Source organism: Rattus norvegicus, chromosome 20 (genome assembly GCF_021556685.1).
Source record: "Rattus norvegicus strain SHRSP/BbbUtx chromosome 20, alternate assembly SHRSP_T2T, whole genome shotgun sequence".
In the NCBI taxonomy this organism is placed as follows: domain Eukaryota; kingdom Metazoa; phylum Chordata; class Mammalia; order Rodentia; family Muridae; genus Rattus; species Rattus norvegicus.
Window position 1 is genome coordinate 11,357,072 of NC_141553.1, and position 25,237 is coordinate 11,382,308.

Consider the following 25,237-nt stretch of genomic DNA (forward strand, 5'->3'; position numbering starts at 1 on the left):
GAGGCCAGAGCCTAAAGCTGTTTCCTGAGAAAACAATAGCATATGGGGCTTCATCCAAGCAAGCGGCCACTTGCAGAAGAACATAGGCATGCTGCTCAGGGAAAGTGGGGCTTTGGAACTGAACCATTTTTAAAAGTTCGTTCAACTACAAGCCCAAGTAGAGGGCTTTAATATAAGAAGACTCCCAGGCCAGTTGTACAGGCGAAGCTTTATGGTCACTGGGACACGCCAAGACCTAGATGCATAGTTGGGGACGTTCTCCAGTCCTGAAGGACCTCAGAGACCAGGGAACAGGGTGAGCTGGGAAACCTGCTCTCCAAACCAAAAAGAGAACCCAGACTGGTTTGCTGTGCCTGCCAACTGTTGCAGGAGAATTCAGCATACTCCTGGAGCACACCTGGGAGCTGCCAGTCAGGTCCTAAGTCCTGTGGCCAATATTGCCATGATGTGTGTGTGTGTCTGTGGTGGGGGAAGCTGAGGAGTGGGGTCAGGCAGATGCAGGACCATCCTGAACGTCACATGCTCTTCATGACTGTCCGCACTTCTCCTACTTAAGGACCAGCGTGCTGGGAAGCAGTGTGCTATGACTCGGTCCTTGGTGGTGGTTGGCAATTACATTGGGTCAAAGTCAGGATTCCCCAAATCCAGCCCTGTTGACCTCTGCCTGGTCAACCATTTGTGCCTCTCTGTGACATCAAGATGGGGCTACTCATGAGAAGACAGTCTACTGTCGCACTGTCCTTAGGATCCTGGGGGCCCAGCAGAAGAGTGGGTCCCTGGGAGGACACCTGACCTTCATTTTAATGCCTGGTCCCTCCCAAGGCCTCCTATCAGGGGATGGAGTGGCCCTCATCTCCTAGCCTTCTAATGCTAGGCTACTGGTAAAACCCACTTATGCTGGCACACCTAAGGCCTGGTGTGTTCCCCTGTTCCAGAGCTGGATGCCTTTGACAGGTGGTCTTTGGCCCCAAGCACCTGTGTTCTGCAGGCTCTTCCTGGGTGCTCTCAAGCTAAACATCTTGTCACTTTTCTGTCACTTAAGGGGCTGAGTTCAGTGGATACAAGAATGGCAGATGCCAAGAACCCATTCACCCATCTCTGTGTGCCAAACGCCTTCAGAACATCGCCAAGACTCTCCTTGAGCCCTGTCAGATGGAGCTGGTCCCAGCTGGCAATGGGTACCACTGTTCCGAAGACCCTTAATATAGATTGATTGATTGATTGATTGATTTATTATAAGTACACTGTATCTATCTTCAGACACACCAGAAGAGGGCATCAGATCCCATTACAGGTGGTTGTGAACCACCATGTGGTTGCTGGGATTTGAACTCAGGACCTCTGGAAGAGCAGTCAGTGCTCTTAACCACTGAGCCATCTCTCCAGCCCGTCAAGGGGATTTTGACTCTGTAGATCTTCTCATCCCAGCCCAGGTAAAAGAAGAGGAGCGCTCAAGACTCTCACCCAGGAGTGACCCTGTGTCTGTAAACCTTTCCTCATGGCTTCCCACAGAAAATGAACACTCTGGCCCTACCAGGCCAGTGAGCGTTCTGACACATTTGACCATTTCCTGATCACTTTTACAGAGATTCCCCAGCTGGGCAAAAGGACACCACCTGGCTGTCCACAAAGGGTCTGTCTTCTGGGATACCCAGCCCCTTGCTGGGTTCAGAACCCTTAGACCTTTGCAGGAAATGAAACTCCCACCAACACCGGCAGGCTTTGAGACCTCAGCAGAAAGATCTTGTCCTACGCGGACCCTGGGTCTGCGAAAGTGCCCACTTCCTCTTTCAGGCCTGAGACGCAGACAGGAACTCAACATCAACTGTGCTCACTCCTGAGTGTCAGGCCCAGAACCACGCGCGCACACACACACCCCGCACCCTCCCGCTCTTCCCACCCTACTAAGCCCCAGTGAAGGCCTCAGTGAGGTGCCTCGGGGATCGAAAACATTCTGATGCCGATCCCTTGTCCTGACTTTTCAAAGAGGAAAACAATTCCAGCCATCTCCTTCCACAGCGCAAAGGGACCGACCTTTGACCTGTACCCAAAGCATCACCCAGACCTCATCCTGTACACAGCAGTTCCTCAGTGTGCCCTTACTGTCTCATAGTTGCCTTGTCCTTGCTGGGGACCTTAGCATATGAGTGCTAGAAGGTGCCTGGCTTGCCCTATCTCAGTAGGTGCTGCCTGGACCATCCCACTCCAAGAGCCCAGGCTAAGTTGCTTCCTCTTGGTCACTTTGAAGCACAGATAAAAGTGGAGATTGTGACCTAACCTTTTCCGGAACAGATCACACTGAGTCTAAGGAAGTTCCTCCCCTCCCCCCATTAGTTTATGAATGGAGAAGCCAACCAGTTATAAAACAAAAGCTGAGCATCCTGATCAGGACAGCCCCGCCCCCCAGGTGTAAACGGAAACACCCCTCCCAACCCCCCAAGTATGAGGGGGCACAGTTCCTTCAGCAGAACAGTGCCGCAGCCGAACAACGGCTTGGAAAGTCCCTCCAGGTCTCTGATGCTGGTTTTCAAGCCACAGCTCAGCAGCGGTATGACAACCGTCTTTCAGAGCAATAAATAACAGTTGACCTGGAGCCTTCGAAGCCACAACCCAGATCGGCAGAATCACCGCCCCTGGGGTCTAGCCTCATGGTGGTGTCTGCAGCTCCTGGTATGCAGTGTCCAGGAAGAAGTGAGAAGGTGGCTCACAGTTGACTGGTGCCAGTTTGGCCCTAGAAGTTCATATCAGGGGGTCCCCATGAGACTGCCACAGAAGCCTCCCTCAACCCAGTTCCTCATACTGTTGTGAGGTGTCACAAAGATAGGGGTGCTCTCGTCCCTGGCTGTACACGCTGCCCTAAGAAAGCCTCGATACAGCCCGCTGGTGGTGACAATTGGTAATCCCAGCACTCAGGAGGCAGAGGCAGGTAGATCTCTGAGTTCCAGGGCAGCCAGGGAAACCCTGTCTCAAAATAAAACAAACCTAACCTAACTTAACCTAACCTAACCAAGCCAAACCAAACCAAACCAAACCAAACCAAACCAAACCGCCTCAATACCATTGCTCACAGCCCCCAGAGCCCTCGGACACCCAATGGCTACACTTTCCTAGCATGGTTCCGATACACTTTCAAGACACCGAAGGGACTGGTTATACTCAAGCCTCGAAAGGCAACAAATGCATCTTGCCATTCGAAGAAAGACAGAGGTATAGGTGGACAAGGAAAACTAAAGCCGACCATCTCCAAGATGGCGGCTTCTCATTCCCATAATACATTGTAAGGAGAAACAGCTGGGAAGGCGTGGGTGGGGGCAGGTACTTAAACAGAACCAATAGGAGGAGGGGGAGGACTCGGTCCTATAAAACCTCCCTCGCCAGTGTTTCCAGGCCCCGCCCATCCCAACCAGATAAAGCTCTTATTCTCGCATGCTTCAATTCTTTCCTGGCAGGTCAACTCCTTTTCCATCCCAGGGGTGAAGCCTGGACTCCCTAGATGGCCACCAGTATTCCCACTGTGTTTCTCGGGGACTCTCAACTGGGATTTGAGAAGACTTCTACTCAAAGTTTGTATACCTGAGAAAGACTTGGAAGTGGCACTTCTCAGAGGGGGACCCCCTCCAGCCCCTGCCATGAACCCCCAACCAACCCTACCCCCACCCAGAGTCAGGAGGATAGGAGCTTAGGGTCTGATGGCGTGGGTGCTTTTGATATCTTCCGACTGGATGGAGATTTCTCTCGTGAGTCCCAGAGCAGAGGCTTATGTAGCCACTTCTAAACCAAAGATTTGGTGTTGGTATTCTGTCTAAGCTCTACCCCCACAGCTACCTGGCAATAGCCAGGTATCCTCCGCCCCACAGTTGCCTGGCAACAGCCAACTGTGCCCTACTATAAAGGGGGCTGCTTGCTCCCTCCTCTCCCTCTTACTCCTCTCTTGCTCTCTCTCGCTCTTCCTTTTCTCGTGCCCTCTTTGTCCCTGTCCCTTTTCTCCCCATCTACTCCCTTGCCGCCCACGTACCCGTGGCCAGCCTTTCCTTTCTTTTTTTTTTTTTTTTTTTGGTTCTTTTTTTCCGGAGCTGGGGACCGAACCCAGGGCCTTGCGCTTCCTAGGTAAGCGCTCTACCACTGAGCTAAATCCCCAGCCCCCAGCCTTTCCTTTCTTCTTCTTCTCTTCTCATTAAACCTTTCCACGTGGAACCTTGTTGGCTTGGTGTGTTCTGTCTGGGCTTGGGCCGAGATTTCTACCCCAACACATGGCAGACCGGACCCTAGGGAACCAGTCACCTCCTGAGGAGAGTTGGGAGAGGGCAGGCTTCCCACTCAATACATCTGGGAGAGGTCCTCTCTGCTCTAGCGCGCTTCTTCACACCTCCCCCACTCTTGGACCCTTAAGCTCCGATTAGCTAAATGTGGGCACCTGGGGGCGGGGCGGGTCTGGGGGGGAGGAACTACCTAGCTGTTTCTCATTTCTTGAGCCATTTGTTCTAGCACTCGTGCAAAACCTGCAGTAGTCGTGAGAACAAAGGTCAACCGAAGCCTGAAATCCAACTGAGGCCACAGGGAGGAAAATGTTCTGTCTCCTTATGGGAAGGCTTCCTCGGTGCTGGCAAACCCCCCACCCCCACTTCCCACCCTCAGGGGCTTTAGTTGTTAACGGGCCCCAATATGGCTTCTGAAGGTTTGTCCTTGCTCTTCCTTTGAATACTCAAGAGGAAAGGTAGGAACACGTCGGTCTCTAAGTGACTTCACCTTGTGTGAACTCTGAGGGAGGGGCTGGGTGGTAGGAACCTGGTCTCCAGATGCTTTGTCAAGGGAGACAGCCCTGGAATCTCTTTTGTCTTACAGAAGGGCAGTCATAAGCTGGAGGGTTTTAAAAGTGGCATCGAGTAAGAAATACCAGTAGGTAAAAAAACAACAGGATAGACTGTCTCCCCTACTCCCCAGTTGTGAGCAGACCCTGGCCGTGGGCTAAGACCGAGATGGACTGGTTTCTGGCTGGGTGAAGATTAAGAGTCAGTTCCAGGTCCCCTATGTTTCCTAAGCCCCTCACAGTACCTGGAAAGTAGCTGGCAATTAAAATAGCATCCTCAGGGAAGCCTCCAGCAGCAAGAGAGTGGTGCATTAGGTGTGTTTGAAACCACTCACTCCAAAGTCAGAAGAACAAGAAGGGATTACATGCTGGGGTTCTGAAGTTAGACTGCTGTGCACCTGTAGGTGGGTCTCTAGATTGCAGAGATCCCACTGCTGCCCAATTCCCTTGCCCTGCCCCTGGCTTGGCCATTATGGCCAGGGGACCTGCAAGAGGTCAGAGGACATCGTTACCCTAATGACCAAGAGAGTCCTTGTGGATGTCCTCCATTTGCACGGTGGACCCTTCTATCCTGATGATCCCTGTGTAGGAAAAGTGAGGCAGACAAAACGGAATCTGGATTTCAATAGGCTAAGACCAGTTATTGGAACAGCAAGGGGCCCCAACCTTTCCGCCGGATGAAGGTTGAGCGCAGTCTGAAAGGCAGCTGGGTACCAGCAGACCCAGGGCTAAGTCACAGATGTGAAGCTTGTCTAACCAGGAGTTGTCTTCCCAGAAGGCGAAGGGCCAATCCCACCCGTCAGCTGTGATGGTGAGGGGTTGATAATTCTAAATTCTAATTGTTTCCTCTGGGATTTCTGCAAGGGACTCACAGCTAGAGGGATTTCTGAGTTTGGTAGGTGGATGGAGTCCCAGGGTGAGGCAGAACCCAAATTCTAGACTTCTTTTTTTTGGAGCTGAGGACCGAACCCAGGGCCTTGCGCTTGCTAGGCAAGCGCTCTACCACTGAGCTAAATCCCCAACCCAATTCTAGACTTCTTAGAAGCTATTTGATAGATTATTTCTCCTCCATCGGAGAGATGAGCTGATTTGAGACAGATTATATTAATAAGGGCAGGTTTACTGGGAAGCTGCTCTCTGGTGAGCCAGTTCACTGGCCCCAAGGACCGAGGCCAGGAAAGTCACCACGGGGAAAGGAGGGGTAGCGGAGAGAGAGAGAAGTGGACACAGAGAAGGGGGCATGAGTGGAAAGGGGGAGAGACCAAAATGTCTAGATTATATAGGGAGGAGCCTCTGGGGGAAGGCAGCCCAGGCCCTAGGCTAGAAAGTTCAGGGTTGGGGACAGGGTGTGCCAGGTAGGGACTGAGGGATGCTGGGAGAGCCTGGAAGCCAGGTCTGCTTTGGTTTGTAAAACATGCACCTCAGGGTTGGGGATTTAGCTCAGCGGTAGAGCGCTTGCCTAGCAAGCACAAGGCCCTGGGTTCGGTCCCCAGCTCCGAAAAAAAAGAAAAGAAAAGAAACAAAACAAAACAAAACAAAACGTGCACCTCAGTCCCTTGTCCTGAGTCTGAAACCAAACCGTTCGTGGTTGATTTGGCACTGGGATCGCCCCAGTGGAGCCTCAGACATCTGTACAATGGGCTGATGTGTTGTAGCAATGTCTCCTTTCCTGCACCTGGTTCTGTCTCCAGCACTGTGAACCTGGTTCCTGCTCATGGGAAACATGGGAAACATCTTAACCTGGGATTTGAGGGTTCTGTGCTGCTGGAACAGAGTAGATATATTACGTAGCTTGTGTTCAGTAGACTCAGTAAGTGGGACTTTGGGCACCTGTCTGAGCCTGCGTGGTCTAAACAGACACGACAGTGGCTTTTATGGCAAATTAAGCATCAAATATCTTGGATACAAATAGTCCCTGTAGGGGACCTGGGTCCAAGCGTCGGTAGGGAGAGACAAAATGATAACATTGCCCAGAGAAAGACGAAAGAAACAGAGATGGCAGGGCCCCGAGCCATGGGCAGGTGCAAAAATTCCACCACTTAGTCCAGCCTCTCCCCACAGTGAATGTCACTCGCTGAGCCCAGATGCATCAGGGATTGTGGGTAGAGAAATGGCAATCCTGACCCAACACCTCTTTCTCTCTTTCATCGCAGATGGGGGAGACTGGTTCCAAGATTCCTCCGAAGTCACCATTCAGATGACTTCTAAAACACCGCGCAGAAGTAGACTTTTAGACATTTAAAGAAAACCCCCCCTGATCTTCCTTTCATCAGGAAGCAAGGCTCCAGAATCGCCTGGGAGGTTGTATCAGAGGAGTTGGTGACAGAGTTCTTTTTTTTTTTTTTTTCTTTTCTTTTTTTCAGAGCTGGGGACCTAACCCAGGGCCTTGCGCAAGTGCTCTACCACTGAGCTAAATCCCCAACCCCTGGTGAGAGAATTCTGATTCACCCACATCCCCAGAGCTTTCTTGTCAGAGAAACCTAAAGAAACAGAGGGGCTGAGAGTGGGGGTACACACCTTTAATCCCAGCACTCAGGAGGCAGAGGCAAGAGGATCGATCTCTGTGAGTTTGAGGCCAGCCTGGTCTACAGAGCAAGTTCCAGGGCAGCCAGGGCTACACAGAGAGACCCTATCTCAAAAAACAAACATACAACAACAACAACAAAAACAAAAACAAACAAACAAAAAAACACTACAAACTTGATTGTGGCTACAGGCTTCCAAGCAGTTGGTCACCCCAAGTGTCACTAGGGAGGGTGTCAGGAGAAGACATTCTGTCAGCTAGAGCCGCCTTGACTGATGGACGTTCACGGCCCATCGCCCAAACTTCCTCATGCTGTGGTGACCTCCAACCATAAAATTATCTTCATTGCTACCTCATAACCGTAGGGCTGCTATTATGAACTATAATGTAAATATCTCATAGGTGGGACATCTGATATCAATCCCCATGAAATGGTTGTTCAACCCCCAAAGGGACCATGACCCTGGGTGGAGACAAGGCTCATCTGGACAGATCTAAACGGTTCACTAGGGAGAATGGGTGCTTTGGGTTCAGTCAGTAGTGGACAAACTCAAGAGCAAATCTCCTGTCCAGTGTAAAGTGCTGGGTTCTGGTTTATAGAACAAATATATATATATATATATATATATATTATACATTTAATATATATAACTACATAAATATAACTATATATGTATTTGTGTATGTGTATGTATATATGTATGTATATGTCACGTGCTGTTTAAGCGTGCTGACTAGCTGTTTCTGGAGATGGGACTTGGCTATCCCACTTCAAAACCAAACACGTTTGTTTCCAGATGGTCTCCAAAGTCCCATGGAGTCAGGCTGGCCCCTGACTCTGCAACAGGGAGAAAGGAGAAGAGGGAAAGGACCAAAGAATAAAGACATTGTGGTTGTTACTTATATCATGGCATAAAGAAAAAGAGACAACAGGGTAAAAATCCCAGCACCAGAGTATTCTACACCGTCTAAAACCCACAGTGTGATTATGGTCGTGCTGTGTTCTGTCCATGTTTGCCACGAGGTCTTACTTTCCTGGTTTGCCACCAGGAACTTACTGAGCCCCATCAGTGAACGGTATGGACACAGTGTTAATTTATTACATGTGTAGTTTGGATTCAATGTTCTCTTACTAAGGTGACATCACATAGCACACTGGCTTCTAGGCAAACAACTTCGGCTGTGTTAGCTTGCCAGAGTGTCACAGCTACCCTTGTTGATTGTTGATGCTTCCCATGGCGTCTGGATGTTTTTCAGGAATGGAAAAGAAAAAGCCAGAAAACTTCAGTAAGTTACAAAGGTCAGGGCCAGCTTTTTTTTTTGGTCTTGTTTTGTTTTTGTTTTTCAAGACAGAGTTTCTCTGTGCAACCCTTGCTGTCCTGGAACTGGTGGATCCTTAGACCAGGCTGGCCTTGAGCTCACAGAGATCTGACTGCCTGTCTCCTGCGTGCTGGGAACAAAGGCATTGTGCCACCTCTGCCTAGCTGTTACTTAAGAAGCCATCTGTGTCAGGCAGTGGCACAGATGCCAACACTCAGGAGACAGAGGCAGGTGGATCTGAGTTCAAGGCCAGCCTGGTCTACAGAACCAGTTCTGGGATAGCCAAGGCTACACAGAGAAACCCTGTCTTGAAAAGACAAACTCGAAAGAAGAGAAGGAGGTGGAGGAGAGGAGGAAGGAAGACAAAAAAAGAAAAAGAAAAAAGAAGCTATCTGGGAGGGACCTCACAGTGTGATTCTGGCCACTCCATGCAATTTTGAGTCGTGTGTGTGTGTGTGTGTGTATATATATATATATATATATATATATATATATATATGTATGTATATGTATATGTATATATATATGTATGTATATGTATATGTATATGTATATATTCATTCATACAACTATATAAATATAACTATGAATGTATTTACATACATATATATCAGTTCGAGACAGGCTCTCTTTATGTAGCCCTGGCTGTCTTAGAACTCACTCTGTAGCCCAGGCTGGGAAGAATGGTGTAGAGTAACAGGGTCTGCATGTTTTAAGTGACAATCAGCCCCCTTGCTAAAAGTGGAGTTTTCTTGTATCCTTACCCAAGTCTGCAGCTTCCCAACTCAACAGCTGCCTCAATGTTAGCAGCGGTGGGGGTGGGGGGAGCGTCCTAGTTCTTTGGGAAATCAGTTCCTAGAGCCCGCTTCCTACCCACCACAGCTCAAGGAACAGACCCTCCAACTACTCAAACCCTCAGAGGTTGGGTGGAGCCCTTTGGAAAGAGCTCCCGGTCTGGGACCTGGAAAGGGACGTCAGGGAGGGGGTGAGGGATTGTTTAGCTCTTGTTTTGTCAAGGGGAGGTGGGGACAAGCAGTGAGTGGTGGCCACATGTGACTAAAGGCCTGCTGGGAGGGGGAGGGGAGGGAGGTGGTGAAATCAGGGGGCCACTTTGTTCTGGGCTTGGATTGTGCTGTTTGTAGCCAACAAACCCCAGGAGGACTTGAGGGAATGTCTGAAGGGAGTGTCAGGGATCTTGGGGAAGGGACGGTCTAAAAAGGGGTCAGCATGAAAACCTCATCAGTGATCAGAGGTGGGGTGGGGGCTCCGGGAATTTCTAATTCAGGGAGTCTCGGGGTGGGCCAGGAGGCTTTAATGAGAGCCACCTCAAGGCTACACCTCCTTGGACTCCTGGCGTCCTCTGATCTGTGGATGGGACAAAGGATGAAATCATTCCGAGTGATTGTCACAGAGGTTGTCACAGAGGCTGCTGCCTCATTGGAGGCATGGGTTTGTCCTTTGTTTAAAAGGTTGGACTGGGGGGTTGGGGATTTAGCTCAGTGGTAGAGCGCTTGCCTAGCAAGCACAAGGCCCTGGGTTTGGTCCCCAGCTCCGAAAAAAAAAAGAACCAAAAAAAAAAAAAAAAAAAAAAAGGTTGGACTGGGAGGGAGATACAGCAGCCAAGATGGTGCTGGACCAGGTGGGGATGGGTACTGTGTCGAAAACAAGCCGAACCATCCTAGACCCACTGCAGGGCAAGCTATAGTGGAGAAGAGCCATCTTCTCTTGGGGCTGGCCATTCCAGAGCCACAGCTGTTATCCCAGGCCAGGGTCTCTGTCAGGAATGTCTGGACTGAAGAGGTGCCTCACTTCAGAGAGGAACCAGAGGCACTGAACGTGATGAGCTCCAGCTGGGGCCACCTGCCCTGTCCACCCACCAGGTGACCCCCTTGGGACATTTCTGGGGTCTATGGGAAGCTGGGAGAGACCTCTGGCTGTAATGAACTGCCCAGAGTGATGATCTATATCCCCTGAGGAATAGAGCCACCCAGAGGGGTAGCAACATTTGGGCAGATGGAGCCAGGCACACCACACTGACACAAGCCACCAGACGCAAGGCAGACAGCACATCTTATGTTTATTCCCTTGCCGGGTTTCTGGAAGTCACTATGCCCCATCTACAAACTTAGATAAAGAGTGACCGCAAGGTTCTGGGCTGAAGGAGTCAGGGGTTACAAGGGCAAGTCTCACGAATGCTGATGTGCTAAGGGTAAGGGGGGGGGGTGCTCCCAGGATTCCACAGGAAGGTGGGGGACTGTTGGGATCAGCAGGTGATGGTGACTACAGGGCCAGTGGTCTATAAAGGGTTCCCAGTGTGACATAAGCAGGAGGCATGGGGAAGGGGGGGTGCAGTGACTGGTGCCCCACGGCAGCTGGCTGGCTCACTGGGTTGACCTCTTCTAACCCTAAACTACCCCTGATGGGGGGTGGGGGGGAGTGAAAGTAGACAGAAGAGCCCTATAGATGCACCAGAGTTCCTGGGACAGCTGAGACATGGCTGTGTCCTGGAACTATGGGCCTCGGGGAGGCCGCTGATTCCCAAACATCTGTCCTAGGGGCACTGCACCCCAGCTCCTTGCACCCCAACTGCTCCTTACGGTCGTTTACTGTAGCTGTCAACTCAAGACCCACAAGGACAGTTGCTGTTCTACGGGTTTAAGTAATGCTTCATTTGCAGGGAGACGTTTCATTGAAGAAGTCGACACGAAGAAGAAAGAGTCCATGTGGACAGGTCTTCATAATACTGGTCCCCTTGAGCCCGAGCCCAGGGTTCTCACTCCTCGTTCCGAAGATTTCTCATATCCGTCAGCACTGAGCCCCAGCCATATAGCAGGCCCCGACTGTCTAGGATGTCCAGCCTCTGGGTGGGAAGGAACTGTGTCCCATTGGTGAGTCCATGCTGCCTAATGCGTCAACCTGGAGCTTGTGCACACCTATGTTTCCAAGCAGCCAACTTTGCGGAACCATCTGGAAAACAAAACATCTAGCTCTATTTTGGCCAACAACGTGGAGAGACCCAGGACACAGGAGCTGAGGTCTCCATGGGCTGCTGAGACTGAGTGGAGCTGACCTCCCGTTTTGTGTTCAGACTGAAAGAGCTCAAGGCTTTCGAGAAGCTTTTATATCCACCACAAGTCAGGTTTGAGGGCCTTCAATGATGGAGAAGCACTTGTGTGTGGCAGACGGGCCATATTTTGCCTTGAGGCATGTCCCGTTGATGTTGCAAGGCCGAGTGCCCCTAATCTCTGAGCCCAGTCATTGTCAGCCAGCAGCAGGTTTTCTGTAGACAGAACCCCATACATATCCTCTAGGAGGCCCAACGAGCTTGAGACTGAAATAAAGTCAAGCTTCCTCCCTCACGGAAGGTCCTGCAGGGAAACAGTCTCCAGTAGATTTTGTAGGTGCTTTCGGAGTGGCTCAAATGCCCTCTTTCAAAGATCCTGGGACTGAGTATCTGGCAGGAGAAGGATCTTCTCACAAGCTGCTTCCTCTCTGTGCTCACGGGAGGCTCCACAGTCTGATGACACCGCCCACTGGAAGAGATCTCCCTCGGGGGTTTCTGGGATCAAGCCTCGGAAAGCCAGGGATTCCTGGCCTTCATCACAGCACGTAAGCAGACAGCTCATTGTCCTCTGTCACCAGGCCTGCGGGAGTCCATTAGAAACCCTGTCCACATCCTGGGCAGAGTTCTGTCAGGAATGGTCTTGGAAGGAAGAGAGAGAAAGATGAAGGCAGGCCCTGCTTCCTCGTGCCTGCCTGGTAAGCTCACTCTACTGGAACCATGCAAAGTTTTAATTTTGGAGACAATGAAATGATTCTTCCCGGGACTCAGGCTGATAACTAGAAACAGCTGGCTAGTACAGCCTCATGACTGGGTAAGGACGAGGTGGCCCAGAATTCAGGCTTCAAAGGGAGTGGGGGGTGGTGGGTGTCAGCCAACAGGCCCCAACGCACCGAGGGGACCACACATACCGCCATCTCTACCGTGGAAAAGCCGGGTTCAGGAAGGTGCAGTCACTTTGAGGTAGTAAAAATACTTAGAGCCAGGGATATGTATCTCTTAGTGGTCAACCAAAACCTCTGAGGTGTTTTTCTAAAATCAGGATGTGAATCCACACCTCTGGAGATTGCGGAATCCACCTGCGACTGTCCTTCCAATTACAGAGTGTACACCTCCACCAAGGGACTCTGGACTGCCAGAGTCACAGTCTATGGGTTCTGCAGAGCAGAGGCAGGAGGGACCCAGGGACCTATGACAGGCTGTCTGCTATGCACGGTCCAAGAGCTTCTGCCACAGGACAGGGTTTCTGCAACTCTGGAATCATCAAGTATGGAAAACTGCCCACCGGAGGTGTGAAAGGTCACGACCACTCAGCCAACCGGCCTCTCCCCACAGGTACACTCACCTGTGAGTTCAAGCTGTACAGCCCTGGGTCCTGTGGGTCAAAGCAGAGGTTCAGGCTTTGTTGGAGGATGAGCATACAGTATCATCTTCCCCAAGCTCCCACGGGGGCTCCCCAGAAAACCTTGCTTTTAAGGCAAGATGGATTTCAAGGAGTACGTGTGCAGGGAGCATTTAAGATACTTGGTGTCAGGGCTGGAGAGGGAGCTCAGCCATTGTGGTGGCTGGTTTTGTGTGTCAACTCGACACAAGCTGGGGTTATCACAGAGAAAGGAGCCTCCCTTGAGGAAACGCCTCCATGAGACCCAGCTGTAAGGCATTTTCTCAGTTAGTGATTAAAGTGGGGAGGGCCCAGCCCATTGTGGGTGGAGCCATCCCTGAGCTGGTGGTCCTAGGTTCTAAAAGAAAGCAGGCTGAGCAAGCCAGGGGAGCAAGTCAGCAAGCAGCACCCCTTCATGGCCTCTGCATCAGTTCCTGCCTCCCAAGTTCCTGCTCTATGTGAGTTCCTGTCCTGACCTCCTTTGGTGATGAACAGCAATGTGGAAGTGTAAGCTGAATAAACCCTTTCCTCCCCAACTTGCTTCTTGGTCATGATGTTTGTGCAGGAATAGAAAGAAATCCTGAGTAAGAGAGCGGTTAAGACTTGCTGCTCTTGCAAGAGGACCTGGATGCAGTTCCCGGCACACACGGTGGCTCACAACCATGTATATGTCTAGGTCCAGGGGCTTCAGTGGCCTTGAGCCCTCCATGGACTTCTACACATACATACAAGTAAAAATATTTTTAAAAACGTGAAGTTACTGTCCTTGGCTCAGCCAGGCTGGGGGTTGACCCAGAACTTTATTCAGCTCCCTCCACTCCCCGAGTCCTTCCGGCATTTCTAGACTTTCTGGTCATAGAGCCTGCCCTGGGGCCCACGTGTAATATGTGTTGACTTTTCTACTTTCTGGGCCCGTCCTTGGAGTGTACAAAACTCCAGGCATATACTTGCCCATAACTTAGAACAGCATCCACAGAAATGGCTTCTCTGGGAACTGTCCCTTTAAAGGCTGAGTGCTCACCAGCTCATCCGTCCCACCTCTGGATCTAGGCTCCATCATCCCCTGGAGCCTAGAGTTTCTTGAAGTGTGTTTCTTGTCACTAGCTTGACTCTATTGAAAACGGAGGTTGGAGAGATGGCTCGGTGGTTAGGAGCACTGACTGCTCTTCCAGAGGTCCTGAGTTCAAATCCCAGCAACCACAACGTGGCTCACAACCATCTGTAATGGGATCGGATGCCCTCTTCTGGTGTGCCTGAAGACAGCTACAGTGTACTTATATAAAATAAATAAATAAATAAATAAATAAAAGAGAAAAAATGGAGGGCCTAACCCTCTTCTAGGAGGATTCTGGCTGTGTCACTAAGTATGCTTATGCTTTTAAAATTGCATTTTTTTTTCACGACCGAGTTCCTTTGGCTGTCCTGGAATTCACTCTATTGACTAGGCTGGCTTCGAACCCCCAGAGATGCACCTATCTCTGCCTCCCAAGGGCTGAGATCAAAGGCATGCGCCACCACAGCCCTACTTTAAAATAGGATCTTAAATGAAAATCTTCTCAAAGAGCGTGGGAAGCTGCGGAAACCAGTGCGTTCATAGGTAAACAGTCAGCAAGTCTCATGCAAACCTGTATAGCTCTGGCAGGGACGACGCCTGCATCTGTACAGCACGATGATGAAAATGACAACCACTACCGCCAGAAGTGCAGCTAGGACGTAGAAAAGGACCTTTGTAGCCTCTCTGTGGATTTCCTGTGGCCTCTCTGTGTTCATGCTTCCAGTGAAACTATCTGCGGGAAAGAGAAACTTGGCTGGGGGCGTGGCGGGGCGTGGCGGGGGCGTGGCTCGGCCGGCACTGAGCTCGCTAAGCAAACATTGAGCCCTGGGTTCTGGGCACCACATAAACTGAGCGTGGAAGAACGCTTGGTATCCCATCCCTCCAGAGGTGGAGACAGAGAAGATCAGGAGTTCAGGAGTTCAAAGTCACCTTGGCTACATGAGACCCTGTCTAAAGAAAGGAAATGGGACCAGGGTGGTAGTGGCAGATGCTTTTAATTCCAGCGCTGGCGAGGCAGAGGCCAGCTTGGACCACAGAGAAATCCTGTCAACCCAACCCCCCCCCCAAAAAAAAGAAAAGAAAAGGGAAAATGTTCGAGACTTAAGGGCCTTGATAGGGAGAAGTTTTCCCCATGGAAAGAAAGGGTCAGCAGCTTTCAAAAGGCTTCCTGTTATCACTGTGTGAGTTGTAAAATCTCTGGGTACTCTTCCAGGCAAAGGTCCCCTGGTCCTACTATAAGACTTGGTGTCACTGTCTTCAGGCTCAAAAGGGAGGGGCATGAAAGAAATATGGGCTCTTCTGGGGGTGACGCTCTTGGATGTTTCTACAACGTACTGGTGCCCACTAAGAATGCCAGTACCATTACTGACCCCAAAAGAAGACAACTAGTCCCTACCCCACCTCACTCCAGCTTCTGGCCTCCTCTTGCCAGCCTTCTCCCTCTGCGGGTCACCTATTTGGGACACCTCTTATTAATACGATCATTCTTCGTATCCAGTGACTGGCTTGGTCCCTTATCTAGGCTAAGACAGCTATGGCCTCTGGGGAAGGTCAGGTCTTGGTGATCCATAGAGGACCCAGCCAGTAGCCAAGGCCAGCTGAATTCCCTGGGATGGGATGGGATGGGATGGGATGGGATGGGATGGGGGTGGGGTTGGGGGGGGGCACATGTTCAAAGGCAGAGAATGTGGGGAAGTGTCCCGGTATAGTCCTCCCTCCTGACCAAGTCCTGTTGCTGCTACGACTCACTGACTCAGTGTTCCTCACTGGCTGAAGAGCTCAAGAATCAGCTGCTGTAGGTGACAGGCACATTAATTGCTTGCCTGGACAGTGAGTAAAAGTTCTTGTGAGAGGCCCGAGCGGCAATCTCTGTCCCCACCTTCAGAAACCAAGAACCTCCCCCATTGCCTCTCTCTGATAGAAATCATCTGTAAGAAGTCTGTTTATCACTGTGGACCTCGCCTAACCTATGACCTGGAGGCTCCCAGAGTCCCTAGGCACTGACCTGGGCTTTACCTGCCTGGGCTTCACCTGCCTGGGCCTCACCTGCCTGGGCCCCACCTGCCTGGGCCCCACCTGCCTGGGCTTCACCTGCCTGGGCCTCACCTGCCTGGGCTTCACCTGCCTGGGCTTCACCTGCCTGGGCCTCACCTGCCTGGGCTTCACCTGCCTGGGCTTCACCTGCCTGGACCTCACCTGCTCGGCTGATACTAGTAATGTTCTGGTGGAGAGCCACATTCTCTACACAGCAGATAACATCCACATGGGGTGTCCAAGGGATCCTCAGTGTGCTGACGACGTCATACAGGCCCAACTCGTTCAAGTAGACCGTGTTATTCTGCAGAGTCTCGTCTATTAGGGTATTGTCCGTCCTGTTGATCCAATACAGGTTGGGCTCTGGGTAGCCATTCTTGGACATGCAAGTGAAGGTGCGTTCCTGGCCAGGGTCAGAGCTGCCAGAGGTGCTGATGACAGGCGTACTGAAGTTTGCTGCAGGGAAAGGAGGCAGCGGTGAGGGAGGCTTGACCAGTGGGGAAGTCTGAGCAAGACAGAGCCAGAGAGGCTCATGCCAGCGGTGAGGTGCAATGCCCCACAGATAAATCTTCACTGCCACTCCATTGGCCTGAAACCCATCTAATTAACCGAATTAACTCCCATGGTGCACTGGGAGAATGGATAAGGAGAGAAAATGGGGGAGTGGGGGTAAGAGGGGGCGGTTCAGAGCACTGGCTGTTTGTTCTGCTTGGATTTGATTCTTTTTATTATTATTATTATTATTATTATTATTATTATTATTTATTTATTTATCATAGTACACTATGGCTGTCTTCAGACACACCAGAAGAGGACATCAGATCCCATTACAGATGGTTGTGAGCCACGTTGTGGTTGCTGGGATTTGAACTCAGGACCTCTGGAAGAGCAGTCAGTGCTCTTAACCACAGAGCCATCTCTCCAGCCCCCTTGGATGTGATTCTTAGCACCCACGCTGAAGCTCACAACCACCGGCAACTCCAGTCCCACGAGACTTGATTCGCTCTATGGCCGCCAGACACGCACGCAAACAGAACACCCATACAAATGTTTTAAATGAGGAGAAAAAGAGCTAAGAGAGCCAGCCTGCCCTCTTCTCGGCACCCTGGTCTGTGGTGCACTGAACAGACTCTCTGGCCACACGCTCCTGCCACCCCACCTGGGCTGCCCTCCCATGCCTCTCCCTCCAGGATGGTCTGAAACCTGAAACTGTGGGACATCTCTGTCCCTTGGTTGTCTACATCAGGTATTTTGGTCACAGTGCTGCAAAAGCAATTAATGCGGCTAACAGGGGTGGAGGTGGGGGTAGGGGTGGGGAGAAAGACACTGAGCCTGGTGGGTAGTGACAGCTCCCACACCAAACTCCTGCTCCCTAAGGTTGGGCTGGTTTTCCTCACTGAACACACATTTGCCCCCCACTAAGTGACCCTGAATCCTTAGTGGACTCTAGGCGTTTCCCTAGATTTCTAGCATCCTTTATTCCTTGTGGGCACGCACATTTGAGAATGTGCTGGCTAGGGGGAGGGGCGACCGCGTGTGCCCATGTGTAACAGTACAAACCTCTAGCATTGTTCCACCTTGTTTTGAGGGGCCCAAAGCTCAGTAGGCTAGGCTGGCTAACCGGCGAGCCCCAAGGGTCCACCTATCCACCTCCCTAGTGTTAGACCTAGAAATGCTTGCTACTATGCCTGACTTTAGGTAGGCGGGATGGAATGAAGGTCCTCACGTGTGCATAGTAAAAGCTTTACCTAACGAGCCATCACTCCACCACTCCCTATTTACTCAGTTCTCAGTATCTGCTTCGAGCTGAATTAGGCAACTGAAGACAAAGGTGGCTTAAATGGGCAGTTCTCTGAAACCAGGGGGTCTTGAGTTATGGACTCTGCTAAGATCAGAGCTCCACGGATGCACAGAAGCCCACCACCAAGACAGTTGGGATCGAGATTTTTCTCAGGACTTTCCCAGAGCATCACGCTGGGCAAAGCCAATCTCTGCTTTGAGAGTCTTACCTGCCACACGCAGTCTGACCACCTCTTCCAAGGCCTTGCCTAACACTGTGGACATCCTAAAGACCAAGCACTTGAACTCCTGGGTATCCTGAGGGGTGACATTCTGCAGGTGCAGGGAGAAGTCGCCCTCCTTCATGAGGTCCGGTGACAGATGGGCCCTGTTCTTGTAGGAGTTGCTCACATGGATTGTCGAAGACTCGTTAGCACTGGGCAGGTAATACGTCACCACAGTTTTAGCTTCATCGACGATTTGCCAGTAGACATACAGATCATCCAAGCTGAAATGGCTTCTCCGAGGATAAACGCAGCGGAGCTCCACATCGCTCCCCACCATTGCATTGACTTCTTTAACTTCAGCCTCTGCAGAGGTTCAAAAATGATACAATGTATTTACTTAAGATTCAAACACCCATCCTGGCCCAACCCACCAAGGCAAGAAAGGAATTCATTACTAAGTTTCATTAGGAGGGTGGAGGGTGTATAGTACCAGCTCAGGTGTAAGGTGCAAGCTTCCACGGAATCCCAAGGCTGCTCCCTCCCTGGCTTTGGCAAGGTCCTACCACACCCCTAACTCTTCTCAAAAGTGATCCACCATGCAAAGAGACCAGGAGGGGCATTCCACTGACCCCCAAGCAAGAAATGCAAAGAGAAGTGTAAAGTTTGGAAAAGCAACTTCCCTTTATGATCACCCACCCTACACATCAAACCTAGGTATGGGGATCCGGCTTTCTCCAGTGGGCCTCTGGAGAGGCTGTCGGTAGGGGCAGTGGCCAGGGTTTCCCTACTATTCTACATCTATGCTCCACACAGCATGAAGCATCCGACTTACCGACACAGAGACTGCAAAATAGCAGCAAAAACAGACCAGGACCGGAAAAGAACCTGCTAGAAAGACAAACAAGATAGTGTTTCTTTGGGTTGGGGATTTAGCTCAGTGGTAGAGCGCTTGCCTAGGAACTGGGTTCGGTCCCCAGCTCCGGAAAAAAAGGAAAAAAAAAAAAAAAAAAAAAGACAGTGTTTCTTCCAAACAGGCTGGCTGGTTTCCGTGGACACAAAGCAGTAGCACCTAGGAAAGATGTGAACTCCCTTGGAGGAGGATCCTTGGCTGCTTTTCCACTGAGACCTCAGAGAATCCAACCAGGACCGTACACTCCCCACCCCCACCCCACCCCCAATTCCCAGAGCCCGAGAGCTCCCAAACTCAGGAAGACAGTTGATTTGTGTGAAGAGAAAGTGCTCCGAGAGTCCCCCGCTTTGTGGTCTGTGTCCCCTTCCTGTGACCTAATCTTCTATAGAGGGACATAAGCTGCCTCTGAAAGAGATGGAGACCCCTGACAGCCCCAAAGGGGGCAGGAGAGGGCCATCCGAAACCAAACTTGGTGGGACACCATGTTCCAGACCCTTGGTGATACCCAAAAAGACCGTGTCCTGTGTATCTAAGCCTAACGGCCTCCTCTTACACAGGAGGCCTGGTTGGTGTTGGGAGTGAAGGGGAGAAGGAGAGGCGTGGTGGGAGGGGGGGGCACTTCACCCTACTCTATCTAAAGCAGCCTTAAGCCAGCGCATGCCTAGTCTTCCGAGACCATCTGTTCCATGGAGGCTCTCTCTCCAAAGCGGCTAAGACCCTGCAGCGGGTCACAGACATTGCACAGCTGCCCACACACCTTTAACAAAACCTCACTCTTTCTCAACAGCAGCTCTGAAATTCTCAGAGATTGTCTCAAGAGAAACCCTTGGGGAGTCACAGGAATGTGTGCGCGCATGGGCGCGTGGGCATGTGCATAAGCGCGCGCGCGCGCGCGCACACACACACACACACACACACACACACACACACACACAGACAGAGACAGAGAGAGAGAGAGCGTGCGCAGAGAGACAGAGAGAGAAAAAGAGAGACAGACAGAGACAGAGAGGACAGAGAGAGCGCGCGCCCTACAGTTACGGTCAGTGGGCAAACCACAAACTCAAGCCAGCCACTGGCCACCAGGCACTCCGTAGCCTGCAAGGTCCCCCCTTTTCTCTCCCTGGAGACTCTGTGGTTAGGACACTTGTGGACTGAGGACTTCACCAAGTACCGTACAAGTGCCTGAGGGAAATGTTTTAGCAAAAAGCCGGAGTGCAAAACTGTCACACACACACACACACACACACACACACACACACACACACACGCCCCTCTCACTTCCCCCTGCCCAGCCTGGATCTGTGAGGGAAGTCAAGTGTACAAGGAGGTGCCCCATCCCCATGCACTGGGTATCAGCTGGCCTTTGAGGTAACACACATCCTTCCTTCTGGGAAATCAACAGGGAGAAGGGCGGCGGCGTCTAAGCCAGTGCCCAGGGCTGCTGTGCGTCTTCACCTTCAGCCCCCGCTCTTGCCCTTCCTCCGCCTACAAGCCGCCCACGCGCCCGTTCTCTTTCTAGGGTGCAGCAGGTTAGCACTGCGCCGCCCCCTGCCGTCCAAGCCGGCCGGTCCAGGTGTGGCCGCTAGCCGTCCGGAACCCGGGACAGCGGCGCCGGTACTGGGCCGCTGCGCTACCGTCGGGCGCTCTCAGCCCTAGTTCGGGTGGGTCCCCGGCTCCCCCAACCCACTTACGGGACACAACCGAGAGCGGACTCACTTTAGCTGCATAGTGCGAGAGCAGACTTCGGGGTGCTGGACCTCGGAGAGTGGAGAGCTGCAGCTGCTGGGGTTCCGAAGTCCTCGGAGCCCACGGAGAATTTGGGGGGCTTCAAGGATTTGGGGCGCGGAAATCTGGGGTTGTTGAGGCTTCGCCGGCAGGAGACAGGCTGTAACTGCGCTCGCAAGCGCTGCGCGCCTGGCCAATTGGGCACAATCGGGATCCCCGCCCTCGGCCCATCCCTAGGGGGAGGAAGGAGGCGGGTAGCTCCGCCTCCGCTCTTCGAGTCCGGAACGCTGCTCAGTCTGATGCTGGGCAGGGTAGGGGATGTGAGCATGAGTTACAGGTGTGAGGGTGTGGGGTAGTTCGTGGATCCCGGCGAGCGCAAAAGGAGGGCCGGCTCCCATGTGGCCGAAAGGCTGGGGGCTGAGGCTTAGGGTGCAGGTGGAAAGACACGATACTCAGTCGCTGGCCCCCAACGCTGCCCAGAACAGCCCAGCCTGGTCGCTGCTTCCCTCTTCTAGAGCCCGGTGTCCGGCCCTATCTTGTAGAGGATGAACCTAGGTTCAAAGCCTGGACCAAGCACGGTAGATAAGTGGAAAACCTAACAATTCGGAATTAAAAACTAGAAGGCAGGCAGGTGGGAGGGGAGAGGGGGAGAAAGGGAGGGGAAGACAGGGTTCCACTCAAGTTCAGCTCTCCCAACCCACAACTTCGAGGGCGAAGGGATAAAGGTGGTAAGGGATAAAGTTGAGAAATATAGAGTGAAGTTTCCATTTTCTCTTCCAAAGCCAGACAGACTTGGCAATCCCGTTTCCAACCTCGTGCTCTCTGGTACTCATTCTGGGAGAAGCCTAAGGGTCCAAAGTGCTGAGCCTGTGTCTAAACTAAGGACTCGCTCCTCACCCCCATTTCATGCTCTCCCCACCCCCCACCCCCACGCCCCACCTGCCAGTGAGTTGATTATTCAGAGGCCAGGAGGAGGCAGAGGCAGGTGGATCTCTTTGAGTTTGAGGCCAGCCTGGTCTACAGAATGAGTTCGAGGACAGCCAGGGCTACACAGAGAAACCCTGTCTCTAAAAAGAAAAGAAAAGAATGAGGAGGAGGAGGAAGAGAAGGAAGAAAGGAAGGGAGGGGGGAAGGAAGGAAAGAAGGAAGGAAGGAAAGAAAGAAAGAAAGAAAGAAAGAAAGAAAGAAAGAAAGAAAGAGAGAGAGAAACCAAAAATCTCTGGCTCTTGGCTGTCAACAACAGAGACAAGCGGAAGTGGTGACCAGAGCTGCTGAGGGACACAGCCTGGGAGAGGAGGTTTGCAGACCCTCCTGCAGGGACAGGGGCTACCTTCTTTGTGTGATAGGAAAACCAGAAATATCAGAACTTGACCCCCGGGCTCTGGCAGATAATCCAGGAGTAAGCCTGAAGTCTTGTTAGGTACCACATCAGGGTTGATGGCCTCACTTGCCCCCCCCCCATCTCCCCACTAGGTTGGCAGCACCTGAAGACTCGGCAGAAGCCCGTGTTGGGGAGTCACCTTAGTATCAATGGGCCCATGGAGCCGATAGGGTAGCACCATGTCCTATATTCCAACTCCCCTGGCCACAGGCACCCCATCTCCGTTCCACTCCACTCCAGCAGGACAGACAAGTCCCTCACTAACCTCGAGGCTTCTCGGATTGGATAGGCCTGATTTGGCATCAACAAGGCTGATTGATTCTTACCCAGCAGTTCTTCCAGGCAGGCGGAAGGGAGCAAAGGTTGAAGAGGCTTTTGTGGCCGACCTGGACCATGCTCTGGCTGGCAAAGCAACAGGGATTGGAGCTCTGCAAAACTTGCTCCCCAGCCCCCACAATATCTGGGATCCCAGAAAGCCAAATGCTGCTAAGCAGAGGGATCTTAGCCCAGCAAGGAAGTCATTTATATCTTGGCTAGAAGTAGACACTAGGCAGAGTTGGGCAGATGCAGGGGAAGAGCCCCTGGGAAATGGATATCAAAGCAGGAGACAGCAGCAAATGCGTGGCTGGGTTCAAATCCCACCTTCGGAAACTACGCACCACCAAGTAAGTTACTTGACACTGGTGGAAGAGTGGTTCTCAACCTGTAGGTCTCGAACCCTTTGGGATTGAATGATTTATTTACAGGGGTCACTTAAGACCAGTAGAAAACATAGATGTTTATAACACAAGTCGAAACAGTAACATAATTACAGTTCTGAAATAGTAACGAAAATAATTCTATGGTTGAGGGTCACCACAACTCGAGGAACTGTATTAAAGGGTCACAGCATTCCAAGGTTGAGAACCAGTGCTATAAGACACCAAGTATTCATCATGAGTTAATATACACCCTGAACTGCACGGATCGCAGATACGGACTTGTGCTTTGGCTTGGTTTTGAGCAGGATTTGTTGTGTTTTATAAAAAGAAAGAACCAGGATATATGTTTGGTAGAGGTGCGGTATGGCGATATGGAAGGGAGGTGCCTCTGCGGTCCATGCTGAGGCATCCCTTTCGTGAGGCACCAGCCATACAATGGATAAAGTATGGAATAGAATTTATTTAGGGCATGGGGAGGGGAGTTGAGGGAGTAGAGACAGAGAAAGGCAGAAAGAGGGGTGGGGACAGGGAAAGGGAGGAGAGAAGAGAAGAGAGGAGAGGAGAGGTAGGCTAGGAACAAGTGGAGAGAGAGATGGGGGAGGGGAATGGGGAGAGAGGGGACAAAGAGAGTAAGAGAGTGAGGAGGGGGCAAGCAGCCCCTTTTTATAATAGGTCAGGCACACTTGCCTGTTGCCAGGTAACTGAGGGGCGGAGCCTAGAAGGAATGCTAACAGGATCACTCCAGGCTGGCCTCCATTTTCAATCCTCCCGCCACTGCCTCCCCAGGGCTGGGATTACAGACACATACCACTGTGCCCTGCTTGACAGTATTTTTTTTTTCTTTTTTTTTTTTTTTTTTGGTTCTTTTTTTCGGAGCTGGGGACCGAACCCAGGGCCTTGTGCTTCCTAGGCAAGCGCTCTACCACTGAGCTAAATCCCCAAACCCTTGACAGTATTTTAAGGCAAACCATGAGCCAGGAGACTGGCTGGAGGATAACATTGGCTTTGCCCTTGATGGCATCTGTTTCTGGCGAGCAGGATGTGGGAAGGCCAATGGTAGGATGTGAGAACCAGTAGGAATTATATGTCTGCAAACTTAAGGCTCTAAGTGTGATGGAACAAAATGTGGTGTAGCCGGCAGCTTCTAATGGATGCTTCTAGCAGGGCAGCTTGGCCTGCAAACACCTAGATGTTTTTGGGTTTTGTTTTTTGTTTTGTTTTTTTTAAGAAAGGAGAAAAAAGCCATGTGGTGGTGATGCGTGCCCGCCTCTAATCCCAGCACTCAGGAGGCAGGCAAATCTCTGTAAATTCAAGGCCAGCTTGGTCTACAGAGCAAGATCCAGGATAGCCAGGGCTGTTACACAGAGAAATATTATTGGGGATTGGGAGTCCCAGTATTTGAGAGGTTGAGGCCAGCCAGGTCTAAAGAGTGAGTTCCCGGAGAGCCAGAGAAACCGTCTCGGAGGAAAAAGAGAGAGAGAGAAAGCATCAGCGAATGGGAAGGCATGTCATGTAGCAGCCTGGGACCACTCTATGCAGAGATCTTGCTACCTCTCTGGTCAGTGGGGGTCATGGGTTCACGCTTGAGGCTTCTGCTGCCTCATTAGGCCAACAGGGTGGGTAAACCCTGGCCTAAGCAGGATTCCTGTAATGAGCTCACACATGTCACAACATATGTGGAGACCAGATGACTCACAGGAGTGGGTTCTAAGAATCAAACTCATGTCTTTAGGCTTGAGAACATGTGTACACTGAACCACCCTACTGGCTCCAGACTGCTTGAGAGTGAGATATCCTATTTACTGACCCCTCACACTTCAGGGTCCAACCTTAGCCCAGCTTCCTTTCAGAGCCCAGAACCAACATGACCCCAGTGGGTCCTGAGCCCCAACTGTGGCACCCAGGCAGTTTGACTCTCTTTAATGGCTGGGGTCTAGATCTGAGGTGTGTGTGTGTTGAGGGCGGAGGTTATGGTTAATAAGATTTACTATATACTTCAAAACTGACCAGTCCACACACACTTCCCAATGGATTTAGCTTCATTGGAACACCAATTGCCAAAGGCTGTTGGGAACCCACTTCTGCAAACTCCCATTGTGTTAGGACAACCCAAAAGGCACCTGGTCTGCTTCAGCAATGGTTTGGGGTGTTTTGTGTAGGGACAGGGAGGATGAGTGGTTTCAAACATCAAAGGAAATAGCTTTAGGTGGCAGTGACAAAGGCTACCTACTGCCCCGGCAGGACGGCAGGCATTCAGTGTCTAAGGGAATGTCACCACTGTGACGTACAGAGGAAAGGCCTCAGTCTCACACACCACACCGGAACACCACCAG

General features: G+C 51.4%; 1 protein-coding gene and 1 long non-coding RNA gene across 6 annotated transcripts; one reads left to right on the plus strand and one right to left on the minus strand.

The window, feature by feature from the left end:
• Positions 1-743: 743 nt before the first annotated feature.
• LOC134483782 (uncharacterized) lies at positions 744-1,222 on the plus strand. Its single transcript, XR_015645996.1, has 2 exons — positions 744-954; positions 1,043-1,222. It is a non-coding gene; the product is annotated as an uncharacterized LOC134483782 (long non-coding RNA).
• Positions 1,223-10,711: 9,489 nt separating this feature from the next.
• Positions 10,712-21,021, minus strand: Icoslg (inducible T-cell co-stimulator ligand). 5 transcript variants are annotated; one of them, NM_001427376.1, is given in 7 exon segments: positions 10,712-12,354; positions 13,058-13,087; positions 14,719-14,880; positions 16,344-16,637; positions 18,191-18,550; positions 19,020-19,072; positions 20,814-21,021. In NM_001427376.1, coding segments are annotated over 7 exon segments (921 nt in total). In that variant the 5' UTR covers positions 20,825-21,021; the 3' UTR covers positions 10,712-12,343.
• Between the last annotated feature and the right edge of the window lie 4,216 nt (positions 21,022-25,237).